The sequence below is a fragment of the Cololabis saira genome, chromosome 12, assembly GCF_033807715.1.
Source record: "Cololabis saira isolate AMF1-May2022 chromosome 12, fColSai1.1, whole genome shotgun sequence".
NCBI classification, from domain to species: Eukaryota; Metazoa; Chordata; class Actinopteri; order Beloniformes; family Belonidae; genus Cololabis; species Cololabis saira.
The window spans coordinates 595,914-609,668 of record NC_084598.1 but is presented as its reverse complement, the minus strand read 5'-3'; the positions used below and the strand labels follow the sequence as shown (position 1 = coordinate 609,668).

The 13,755-nt window shown below is 44.0% G+C and overlaps 1 protein-coding gene across 1 annotated transcript in view; it reads right to left on the bottom strand.

Moving 5' to 3' along the window:
- Positions 1 to 13,755, bottom strand: part of cables2b (Cdk5 and Abl enzyme substrate 2b) — a 260,020-nt gene that overhangs the window by 105,019 nt on the left and 141,246 nt on the right. Inside the window, 1 exon segment of the mRNA XM_061735119.1 lies at positions 7,577 to 7,672. Coding sequence (XP_061591103.1) covers positions 7,577 to 7,672 — 96 coding nt within the window.

The following is a 13,755-nucleotide window of genomic DNA, read 5'->3' as shown; positions in this document are numbered from 1 at the left end:
CTCGACATGCGCATGCACGAGGGGAGATATCCAGTGCTTACAGCACCGCCTGGCGGTCATCCGGGACTCATAGAACCGTAGTTACAGGCGTAACTTTCGTTCTAACCCGTTATAAAGTGCTGGCTGAGCAGCCACTGTCAGTTGGAGAAGACGAAGGATTTCACCGTCTTCTCAACGCACTCCAGCTGCGATATGATGTTTCATTGATATGTTATATGTTTGATATTTTCTTAAATGTGAAGACAAGTCACTGTGGAGACTTTTTATTTACACAGAAAAAATATTTTTTGTTTAAAATAGTTATTCTACTCATTTTATTTATTTTTATTGAATTTATCTGTTGCAAATAAAACCTGTCTTCCAATTCATTGCATTTTTCATTGCATTTTTAGCCTAGTTATTTTTGTGGTAGAAGCATCGTATCGGTACTCGGTATCGGCAAGTACACAAATTAAAATACTCGTACTCGGTGTGAAAAAAATGGTATCCGGGCATCACTAGTGTTAAGAAATAAGTCAGCCTCCCATTTTGAGATCAGAAGATAGACTGAGTTATCTATTTTGGACATTAGAGTTTTTGTAATTTTGGGCTGTTTAGAATAAGTAATTCTGTGACCTTAATGGGAATTTGCAGATCCAGTGGGTGTGTGAATTTTCAAGTAAAAAAATGCTTCCAGCTTCTAGCCAATGTTGACGCTCTAAAATTCAGACTGAGGTAAAGACCAGGGGCCTCATTTATAAAGCTTGCGTGTGCAAAAAACAGAGCTTGAAAGATGTGCACGCCACCTTCTACGCAAAGGTTGGGATTTATTAAAACAAAAACTTAACGGGAAAATGAGCGTATCTCTACGCAAACTTTGATCCTAGCGCACAAACATTTTTAAGTAATGGGGAACTGGCGACGCAGACGGTGAGGTGGTGAAATGAAGCCAGATTCATGTCATACTTTTAATGTCATCACATATCAGACTTATAGATCCATGTACACCCAAGCCGGAAGTGTTATAGATCTATGTGTTCCGTAAGTGAGCCATTACGCAGGTATTTGCAGTCCAGTCTTCAAATGGTATGGAGTGGTGAATAGCACCAGAATTATTATTTATCATGACAAAGTCTGTAACAATCAGTCCAATTGCTGAGTAAGAATATAAATTGCGTGGTGACAGCCGTGTGTAATGCTGCACAATGGATGCGCTGCACTGCTTGAAGATCACGTAAATGGATCAGGATCAGGATGGAGAGAGTATTTAGGGACCATGAAGATTTCCTGGCCCATCAGAATCAGAATCAGAAAAAGCTTTATTGCCAGGTCAGACATAAATCAGACGAGAGAACTTGACTCCGGTTTACACCGATGGCACCATTAATACGGACGCCATTTTTAGAGGAAGGGTGACACTGGGATGGGGGGGGAGGAGGGAATCTTCACACTGTGTATTTAATACCTAGTGTCAAGGTGCAAAAAAACACCTCAGCACAGAAAAGCAACATACACACAACAATACAACATCATGCTTATGTGTTTACGATATGGGCAGGTCGGGGGGGGGGGGATGGACCCGGCACAGGTCCTCCAAGTGAGGGCCACGGCCATTGCCAGCTGGCGCTCCAACCCGGAGACTTTGTCAGGAGGGGCTACTGATAAGAGGGGGGAGCCAGTAAGGCAGTTGGATGAGGAGAGGGGGGTGAGTGTGTGTGTCAGTGTGTGTGTGAGAGTCTGTGACGCGATAAGTCCAAAGACCTTTCACCCAGAAAGGAAGAGCCAAGCGTCCTTGATGTTTCGGGCGGCCGTACAGTTCTGGGGGCGGATCCTCAGGTGTTTTGGGAGAGGGAAGGGCTAGGAGACAGTTATCTTGTTTGCATTCCTCCAGGAGATTGTGAGCAGGAGCGGTCATGCCAAGCCGCTCTCTCGAGGTCAAATTCGTAAATCAGCGGTTGTTTTGAGAACAGGCAGCCCAGTAATTTTCCGTCTGCCTTTCCAGTCTCTGATCATTCTCAGCGACTTCAATCAGACGAAATAGTGATCAATCAATCGATTCCGACCAAGCTGAGCTCTCAGCTTCTCCATGTTGTTATCCATCTTGTTAATGAGCTCAAAGCCCCCCGCCAGCCTGCGGTTCTGCTCGAGAATCACATCCAGCTTACGGGCCTGCTCCACCAGCGTAAAAGTCAGAGCACTGATCGCTTTGCTTGATCCTTCTGCCACGTCCAGCAGCCTTTCTAAGTGGCTGAAAGAGGCCGCCGCCGACTTACGCATTTGTCGATACATCAGGAGACCGCCTCCTCCAATCAAGGAGATAATCAGGAGAAATCCTGCGATCATAAATCCAAATATGTAGGCATCTTCTGCATCCTCGACTGACAAAACTACCAAACATAACGGCTTCCACGCCTTATACGCGTCCATCGAATACCCGGCAAAGAATGTCCCGTCAGGGCAGGAGGGCTCCCTTACCCCCTGTCTTCTTGTTGCAAAAATTTGGTCAATTGTGCTGAGAGACTAGTTAATCAACTCCATGGTTGAAGAGTTTTCGGAGGAGTGAAAAGAAGAGACTCTGAAGATTAGACAGGACAAAAGCAGTAGCAGGGCAGAGATAAGGATAAGGGAGAGGAGCAGAGAAAGCGTCCGCCTTCGCTGAGAGCCGGAAGAAGAAGCCATGATGACTGGCTAATAAGCTGATTGTGATTCCCTAGAGCAGCGCTCTTGGTTCTATGTGCTGAACTGGTCCAGTGTTAGACAGACCGACCCGGTGCACATACAGGTGCTGACCACTCTTGGTTTTTCTGGCAACCGGCTTTTTCCAGCGGGAATTAGCCGACAGGTATGTGTTTGATTAACAATAAATAATGTTACATGTTCTGCCTAAAGCCCCTTTGAGGTACGATATAATATCTAAATTCCATCTTTAGATCTGGGATATCCCCGTCACTGAGCACTATAATGCCAGCCTTTTTGGATGGCATTATTAAAATGACCAGTTGATACATCTGGTTTCCTTACACTGCGTTCACACTGAAAGCGTCACGGGCGTCATAGGCAGCCGGCTGCCATTCATTTCCTATGAAAACGCGCGTCGAGCGCAGCGGGAGCAGCGAGAGCAGCAGAGGCAGCGGAGGCGTCGGGAGCAGCGCGTCAATTTGAAGTTGAAAAATCTGAACTTTATGCAAATGAGCAGCAACGACGCAGAGGCAGCGTCCAATCACAGACCGGAATTCCCGAAGCGAGAAGCCTCAATGCAGATTGTACTTTCATGTTCACAGAAACATACACTCATTCACATGCATGTATTATATTTCATCCAGCAAATATATTTCATCCAGCAAACTGACATTTTTGCTAATTTGACTGCCGTTTTTACCTGAACTGCTCATGTGAAACAAGTAACTGATGGTTGAGGAGCTGGATGGTCCGAACTATTTTATTTGCTACATTGATCCAACGCAAAATAATTAAAAACCGTGCTTATTAATCACAAAACACAGTTTAAACATCATGACCAAATCCGCTCCGACCCGGTGTGTCAGTGTTCACCGCTGACAGACTGCAGCTTCTGAAATATGGTTCCGCGTTTAATCGACGGCGCACGGTACGCGGCGACGCACACCGTATGGTGTGCGTCGCCGCGAACCCTACACCGTAGGCTCTGCGTTGGTGTGACGCGGAACCATGAATCAGCCTTTCACCGGGAGCAAGGGCTCGCTGAGGGTTGATGTTGATCCGCGGACCAAACTTGTTAAGGAGCATCAAACTCACTCTTTCTCATAAATGTTTCTGTAATCTTCTTTGATCCACTTAGCAAAGGATTGGTCCACCTAGCTTCACCAGAGCCCCGTTAGCCGACACAAGTTTCAAGGTGGATCCAGACAGGCCTTCCTGGCTACCGTAACGGCCTGGATGGCAATAAACCACCCACCATACTTCGCCCTATCTGGCAATCCTGTACTTTTTTTTTGCCGTTACCGGCCTCTCACGGCATGGACGTGGGGTTGGACTTTGAGAGGCCCTACCATACCTTGAGAAAACCAGCATCCAACACAACCAGGCAGGCCTTAACCTGGAACCCTCAGGGGAAAAGAAAACCGGGAAGACCCAAAAACAGCTGGAAGAGGTCTGTCGAGGCAGAACTCAAGGAGAAAGGAACATCTTGGAAGGAAGCAGAGAAGATCGCTCAACACCGAACCAGCTGGAAGAAGTTCATGAATGACCTATGCTCCCCAAAGAGCCAAAGGGTTTAAGTCAAGTAAGTCCAAACTCACTCTTATCTACGAAATAACGCTAAAATATAAAGAAGGTGTCCCAAAGTGTGATCTATGGTGAAATAGAAAACTGAAGATGTATGTGTAGGCTATATACACTGTTCCCTCCACTTCTGCAACGCAGCTTGAAAGCCCCGCCCACTGCAGCCGTTGACGGTGCAGCAGCTTTCAGTGTGAACGCACCAAGCAGCGAGATGCTGGCGTCAGACGATTTTTGACGCTTTCAGTGTGAACGCAGGGTTACACTGAACAGGCCAACATTAAAAGGCAATTTGCAGCAATGGCAGGTTTCCCAAATGTAATCGGTGCTATTGGCTGCACTCACATTGCTATAAGGGCTCCGAGCGAAAATGAATTTGTCTGTGTGAACCGTAAAAATGTGCATTCAATAAATGTCATTTGTGCCTCAAACATGGTTCTAACAAATTTAGTGGCACGGTGGCTCAACACATGACTCATTCATCCTGACGCACAGCAGTGTAGGAAACAGACTGCAGGAGCTGCTGTGCATGATCAGCAGGCTCATTCATATGCAAATACAATCATCATGTAGTTTGCATTAACCATTTATGGTATGAAGTGGGCGTGTAGAGGGCGGGATATGAGGCAAATTCACCTGCGCAACCTTCCAGCTGGACTGTGATTTATAAAGAGAACATTGCGTGCAGATGTGCGTGCACACGGTTTTATAAATCAGGATTTTTTGTGCGCACGCCATTTTCGGCTTTTCAGCGCACGTACACTTTTAGTATGAATCCTACGCACTCTTTTATAAATGAGGCCCCTGCTCCACAGTTAATCAGAATACAGACATTGAGAGTAGAAAATCAAATAAAGAGGTTATATACAGTAACCTGGATTAAATATTAGCAAATGAAACAAAGTTTGAAAGTAATTATAGGGCCAAAAATATTGCAAAATCAGGCTTTTCTATACCTCCAAATGCAAGCTGCAGCCTATGAACTTGGAGCCTAGGAAATGCACTTATTTTTTGAAATATCTGGAATAGTATTTTTACAGGTCTGGCACGATCCTGGTTAAAATATCCAGCATTTTCTTTCATGATGGGATAAAACAATGATTGAAAGGGGTCAGAAAAAAGGACTACAGGGAGCACAACAACAAACATAGCTGTATTAGAAGTCAGACAATTAAAAACGTGCCTACTGGAACACAACTGTGGTTGCAGAATAAATCATTACTACTTTTACACACTCCCACACTGCATATTCTGGTCAACCCATGAATCCGATTATGTGTGTGAGTTTCATTCTGGTCTTAAGTGTGTGTGTCATAGCAACATACAAAGATAAAGATGCACATGCACACTGCTTGTTTCCTTTGATGCATGGGAAAATCAAGAACAGGAAGTCACCAGGATGCTCCATGGAAAAAGCAGAAGCAAGACAAGACTGCTTGACTCAGTTACATTCATCCATTTATTAGGATGCCTTTCATGATACCCATTATTCCATAATCACCTTCAAGGAAAAACAGAATGGTCCCAATGACAGCTAACACATTTACCCAGTGGTTATACTAATCTAAACTAAAATGAAAGAATGAATATCAAACATCTGGAAACTTCACACATTTTAGCTGATTTTATCATATGTATGTACGTACATTCACCAGCCACTTAATTTGGTACACTTGCTGTAGTGTATATATACACTATCAGTACATTTTAAATGTTATTGATGTTCTCAGATGTTGTTATACAACTATTAAAATGAATGGATTTGGACAGTAACTTCTGATGTATGGAGCTCAATTATTTCATTTCCATGTTACATGAGTAACAATAGAAGATAGATAGAGGAGGAATGGATGAAAATCAGGACATCACACCTCACTTGTTTCCTTCTGCTGATAAAGGCTGTACAGTCATGGATGTCAACTAACTGTGTCAAAGTAACAGATTGGAATGGAATTACTTTTTAACACTGGGGCACCAGCATCAGCTTAAGTGTAACTAAAACATGACTGATTTTTCCCTGAAAGAATTGTAATTTATCTAATTTGATTTTTTTTACTCAAGACTAAACAAGGTTTTCAGAGAATGTCCTGATTGAACCACATATCAACAGTGACATGGTCTTAAAGGGGACATATTATGGCATTTAATGTATATTTTAAACAGGCCTTGAATGTCTAAAAAACAATCTAAAGCTTGTTTTTTCTAACCCTAACCCTATAAATCAGAAATTCAGCCTGTGGGCCTTGTCTCTAGTTTTTCCGCTTTTAACCCCTTTTTCTGTGCTTCATTCTAAGGGGGGGCGAGGCTATGATAATGAGGCTCTGCGCTGATTGGCTCCCTGAATGACGTGTAGCAGGGGAGGAGAATAAGCCTCGCTCCGGCCAGAGCAGCCGGCTGCATCGTACACAAACTGTGTCCCATGCGAGAAGCTTCTGCGACAAAATAAATTCAATTGCTTTATTTTTTTTGTATTGGACTGTCCTAACTGGCCGCGAGTTTAACGGTTTCAGTGTGGACAGAGAGAGTTTAACGGTTTCAGTGTGGACAGACAGCGTCCGATGTCACGCAGCTCGACAGTCCCTCGCTGTTCAGCAGCCACCGCTGCTGAACAATGGCGGAGCTCCAGCCGGCGGAGAGAGAGAGTGGTGGGCGTGGTTTCAGCAGCGGAGGAGACCGAGGGCGTGGTTTGCATTTTGGTGACGTAAAGAAAATGCACAAATCTAAATGGCCCGTAGAAAGTCACATGACACTGGAAGATTCAGCAAGGCGGGGGTACATACCTTGCAGAAATTCATGGGATTTCACCTTTCCTGTGTTGGCAGGGTGAGGGGAGACCACTTTATATATGTTATAACAAGAAAAAACGTGTTTTTCCTAATAGGTCCCCTTTAAATAAACCACCTGATGGCTCAGTTCAGCTCTTACAACACAAATTCCACTGTCACAAAAATGTAATCATGCAGAGGCAGCGCTGCTGTTGTCTGGAACGGCCTGTAGCTCATTTTTGTCAAAGCTAAAGAACATTCCACAAAGCTGGAGCTGAAGCCAGCTGTCATGGCCTCGCCGTCTTCACCTGCTGTGGACAGCAAGAGCACATTCTCTTGACTGAAGTAGTGGAACAAAGTGTGCTAAACTTTATTGTAACCAAAAAAAAACCACAACAAAAAAATCACACACATTCCCAATAAAACCCAGTCAGTTCACTGAAGAGGAAACATGATTCAGCAGCTTTTGAATAGAAGGTACATTAATTGCTCCATTTCTCAGTTAAATGGAAAGTTGGATTATGTAAAACAGAAGACTATATGTGCATGTGTATGTGTGTGCATGTGTGCCTCACCTGCTTCCTCGAGTGTCGTATTGCTTCATATTTTTAATGAAATGGATTTTCTTAGTTTGTCGAGGTCTCGGGGAACCACCAGAGAGATTGCGGGTTCTAAACAAAACCGGAAAGACCAACATTAATGAGGGTTTTGCTTTAGTGAATTGCTTTAGTAAATCACTCAAATGACAAATCGCTGTAGGACAAATAGCAAACATTAGCAGATACTCATGTCTAATAAAATTAAGCCAAACAATAAAGAAGAGAAGAGAAGAGAAGAGAAGAGAAGAGAAGAGAGGAAACTTGTGTACCATGTCAGGTCTCCCCCCAAAAAACAGGAAAAAACTACAGTACAGAACTTCTTCTCCTTTGTAAAGTTAAGTACATTATAAGAAATGGACATTGCATTTAAATTGTAGTTCAACAAAATTATTTTTAAGACCCAACTAATGAAACTACTGGAAAAAAGCAATGGAACACTCAGCGTAATATCATGTTGCTCATGCTTTTGAGGTAATCCCTGAAACCAAGTAAGACTCCTACACCTGTAGACAGGTATTTTGGTGAACTCCTCATAAGCAAACTACTCCAACTGTCACAGGCATGAATGGTTGTTTCTCCAGACTGATTGTTTCAGCTCTTTTAACACATGTTTATTAGATCTGGGCTCCTGATTCTACAAATCTAGACCTTCTTGTATAGGACACTTCAGAATTGTCAGAGGTTTTGTTCTTAGTCATGCTTGGCTGTTTTAGCTGTGTGGTTTGGATCATTACCCTGTTGGAGGACCCATGAACTGCGATTGAGACCAAGCTCTTTGTTAATGGGCAGCATATTTCAAGAATATCTTTAATCTGTGCAGGTACAATGAAAATCTCAAAACTATCAACTATTCTACTCAAACCTAATAAATAAAAACACTGGCAATTCCAAGCAGCTTTTTACCACCATAAATCATTTTCTAAGGCCCCAACCATTTTCTTCCACTAAAGCCACAGAGGATAAATGCAACAGCTTCATTGACTTATTCAGATCCAAAGTCAACAACATCCGCTTGCTGATGCAAAGCTCCTCCTCTCTGTTTCTGCCTTTAACCCCTTGCCTGGGGGTCTGCCATCCCTCCCATGTCTCACTGGGGGGGCGTCAGCAGGCAGTTTATTTTGATTTCATTTGTTTTATACATTTTGATATTGTGCTCTCTCAACCTCGCAACTAAAAGAAAAGTCTCTTGGCGCCATGGCCGAAACCTAACAGGAAGTCGGCCATTTTGAACATTCTGAATTAATCGCGTAATTTTGGAGCAATATATGCCATTCCTTCGAGAATTAATTCAGCCCGGACCGTATTGTGAACCCAGATGTGTTGTACATCAAAATGTGCGTCTCCATCCTGCGACTACACGCATTACTTTTCTCTTTCAAAAGTGTTACCGTGGCGACGCTAGACGCCAACAAGCGCACCCCCCCTTCATCTGATTGGTCCATATTTGATAGTTCCCCAAAAGGCACCAAATTTGGCATGCAAGCCAGGCCTGGCGATAAATTTGATATTTCATGGTTTGCATTAATGGCCGTGGCCTAATGGCTCAACAGCGCCCCCCGGAAAACTTTGTGCCTCAAGCCCCACAATACGGTTTGACGTACATGCACGAAAATCGCTACACACCTGTATCATGGCACAACTTAAAGAAAAGTCTCCATGCCGAAACCGAACAGGATGTCGGCCATTTTGAATAAATTGTGTCATTTTGGCGAAATTTATGCCATTCATTCGGCAGTTAATTCAGCCCGAACCGCAACGTGCACCCAGGTGTGTTATACATCAAAATGTGCGTCTCCATCCTGCGACTACACGCATTACTTTTCTCTTTCAAAAGTGTTACCGTGGCGACGCTAGACGCGAAAAAGCGCGCGTCCCCTTCATCTGATTGGTCCATATTTGATAGTTCTCCAAAAGTCACCAAATTTTGCATGCAAGCCAGACTTGGCGATAAATTTGATATTTCATGGTTTGCATTAATGGGCGTGGCCTAACGGCTCAACAGCGCCCCCTAGAATACTTTTATCTGCCATAACTTTTGAATGGTTTGACATAGGAAGTTGTGGGTGGTGTCATGGGACTCTGTAATGAGTCCTTAAGCTTCGTTGGCCTTAATTAGCCCCGCCCCTTCTTCTGATTGGTTGTCCCGATTTTCTGCTATAACTTTGGAATGGTTTGACATAGAGAGTCGTGGGTGGTGTCATCAGATTCTTTATGGAGTCCTTGACCTTCATTGGCCTGAATTAGCCCCGCCCCTTCTTCTGATTGGTTGTCCCTTTTTTCTGCTATAACCTTTTAATGGTTTGACATAGGAAGTTGTGGGTGGTGTCATGGGACTCTGTAATGAGTCCTTAAGCTTCGTTGGCCTGAATTAGCCCCGCCCCTTCTTCTGATTGGTTGTCCCGATTTTCTGCTATAACTTTTGAATGGTTTGACATAGGAAGTCGTGGGTGGTGTAATTTCTGATATGCTTATGGGGGCGGTGGCCGTGAGTGCGAGGGCCCGTTCATCGCTGCTTGCAGCTTTAATTATTATTATTATTATTATTATTATTATTATCAAGACACCCAGTAACATAGCAGCCTCAGAACATAACTGAGCCTCCTCCGTCTTCCACATTAGGTACAATAGTCTTTTCTTCTTCCTCTTTTGGGAACGTTCAGAGAGGTTGGCTACCTTAAACTTCTGCAGGAAATTTGCAACTGTAGTCACAGGAACATCAAGCTGCCTGGAGATGGTCTTGTAGCCTTTGCCTTTAACATGCTTGGTTATAATTAGGGCCCGAGCACCTTCAGTGCGAAGGCCCTATTGTATTTGCAGGAATTTTTATTATTAGGGCCCGAGCACCTTCAGTGCGAAGGCCCTATTGTATTTGCAGGAATTTTTATTATTATTATTATTTTCCTGACAAAGTAAAGGCCTTTTTGCCCCCCTTAACATTCCCAAAAAGTCACCAAATTTTGCACCCTAGTCAGGCCTGGCGAAAAATTTGATATTTAAAGGTTTGCATTAATGGGCGTGGCAAAATGGCTCAACAGCGCCCCCTTGAAAACTTTGTGCCTCAAGCCCCACGATACGGTTTGACGTACATGCACGAAAATCAGTACACACCTGTATCATGTGACAACTTAAACAAAAGTCTCTTGGGGTCATGCCCGAAACCGAACAGGATGTTGGCCATTTTTAATTAATCGTGTCATTTTAGCTAAATTTATGCCATTCCTTCGGCAGTTAATTCAGCCCAAACCGTAACGTGCACCCAGGTGTGTTATACATAAAAATGTGCGTCTCCATCCTGCGACACCACGCATTACTTTTCTCTTTCAAAAGCGTTACCGTGGCGACGCTAGACGCCAAAAAGCGCGCCCACCCTTCATCTGGTTGGTTCAGACAGAGAAAACTTTGCGCCTCAAGCCCCATAATACGGTTTGACGTACATGAACGTAAATTGGTACACTCCTGTATCATGTAGCACCTAAAAGAAAAGTCTCTTGGCGCCATGGCAGAAACCGAACAGGAAGTCGGCCATTTTGAACATTCTGAATTAATTGCGTAATTTTGGAGCAATATATGCCATTCCTTTGAGAGTTAATTCAGCCCGAACCGTATCGTGAACCCAGATGTGTTATACATCAAAATGTGCGTCTATATCCTGCGACTACACGCATTACTTTTCTCTTTCAAAAGTGTTACCGTGGCGATGCTAGACGCCAACAAATGCACCCCCCCCCTTCATCTGATTGGTCCATATTTGATAGTTCCCCAAAATGCACCAAATTTGGCATGCAAGCCAGGCCTGGCGATAAATTTGATATTTCATGGTTTGCATTAATGGGCGTGGCAAAATGGCTCAACAGCGCCCCCCGGAAAACTTTGGGCCTCAAGCCCCACAATACGGTTTGACGTACATGCACGAAAATCGCTACACACCTGTATCATGGCACAACTTAAAGAAAAGTCTCTTGGAGCCATGGCCGAAACCGAACAGGATGTCGGCCATTTTGAATAAATTGTGTCATTTTGGAGAAATGTATTCCATTCCTTCGGGAGTTAATTCAGCCCGAACCGTAACGTGCACCCAGGTGTGTTATACATCAAAATGTGCGTCTCCATCCTGCGACTACACGCATTACTTTTCTCTTTCAAAAGTGTTACCGTGGCGACGCTAGACACCAACAAGCGCACCCCCCCTTCATCTGATTGGTCCATATTTGATAGTTCCCCAAAAGGCACCAAATTTGGCATGCAAGCCAGGCCTGGCGATAAATTTAATATTTCATGGTTTGCATTAATGGGCGTGGCAAAATGGCTCAACAGCGCCCCCCGGAAAACTTTGTGCCTCAAGCCCCACAATACGGTTTGACGTACATGCACGAAAATCGCTACACACCTGTATCATGGCACAACTTAAAGAAAAGTCTCTTGGAGCCATGGCCGAAACCGAACAGGATGTCGGCCATTTTGAATACATTGTGTCATTTTGGCAAAATTTATGCCATTCCTTCGGCAGTTAATTCAGCCCGAACCGTAACGTGCCCCCAGGTGTGTTATACATCAAAATGTGCGTCTACATCCTGCGACACCACGCATTACTTTTCTCTTTCAAAAGTGTTACCGTGGCGACGCTAGATGCCAAAAGGCGCCCCCCCCCCTTCATGTGATTAGTCCATATTTGATAGTTCTCCAAAAGTCACCAAATTTTGCATGCAAGCCAGACTTGGCGATACATTTGATATTTCATGGTTTGCATTAATGGGCGTGGCCTAACGGCTCAACAGCGCCCCCTAGAATACTTTTCTCTACAATAACTTTTGAATGGTTTGACATAGAGAGTTGTGGGTGGTGTCATGGGACTCTGTAATGAGTCCTTAAGCTTCGTTGGCCTTAATTAGCCCCGCCCCTTCTTCTGATTGGTTGTCCCTTTTTTCTGCTATAACTTTTGAATGGTTTGACATAGGAAGTCATGGGTGGTATCATGGGACTCTGTAATGAGTTCTTAAGCTTCGTTGGCCTTAATTAGCCCCGCCCCTTCTTCTGATTGGTTTTCCCGATTTTCTGCTATAACTTTGGAATGGTTTGACATAGAGAGTCCTGGGTGGTGTCATAAGATTCTGTATGGAGTCCTTGACCTTCATTGGCCTGAATTAGCCCCGCCCCTTCTTGTCATTGGTTGTCCCTTTTTTCTGCTATAACATTTTAATTATTTGACATAGGAAGTCGTGGGTGGTGTCATGGGACTCTGTAATGAGTCCTTAACCTTCGTTAGTCTTAATTAGCCCCGCCCCTTCTTCTGATTGGTTGTCCCGATTTTCTGCTATAACTTTGGAATGGTTTGACATAGAGAGTCGTGGGTGGTCTCATCAGATTCTTTATGGAGCCCTTGACCTTCATTGGCTTAAATTAGCCCCGCCCCTTCTTCTGATTGGTTGTCCCTTTTTTCTGCTATAACTTTTGATTGGTTTGACATAGGAAGTCGTGGGTGGTGTCATGGGACTCTGTAATGAGTCCTTAAGCTTCGTTGGCCTTAATTAGCCCCGCCCCTTCTTCTGATTGGTTGTCCCGATTTTCTGCTATAACTTTGGAATGGTTTGACATAGAGAGTCGTGGGTGGTGTCATCAGATTCTGTATGGAGTCCTTGACCTTCATTGGCCTGAATTAGCCCCGCCCCTTCTTCTGATTGGTTGTCCCTTTTTTCTGCTATAACTTTTCAATGGTTTGACATAGGAAGTCGTGGGTGGTGTCATTTCTGATACTTATGGGGGGCGGTGGCCGTGAGTGCGAGGGCCCGTTCATTGCTGCTTGCAGCTTTAATTATTATTATTATTATTTTCCTGACAAAGTGAAGGCCTTTTTGCCCCCCTTAACATGCCCAAAAAGTCACCAAATTTTGCACCCTAGTCAGGCCTGGCGAAAAATTTGATATTTAAAGGTTTGCATTAATGGGCGTGGCAAAATGGCTCAACAGCGCCCCCCGGAAAACTTTGTGCCTCAAGCCCCACGATACGGTTTGACGTACATGCACGAAAATCAGTACACACCTGTATCATGGGACAACTTAAAGAAAAGTCTCTTGGGGTCATGCCCGAAACCGAACAGGATGTCGGCCATATTGAATTAGTCGTGTCATTTTGGCGAAATTTATGCCATTCCTTCGAAA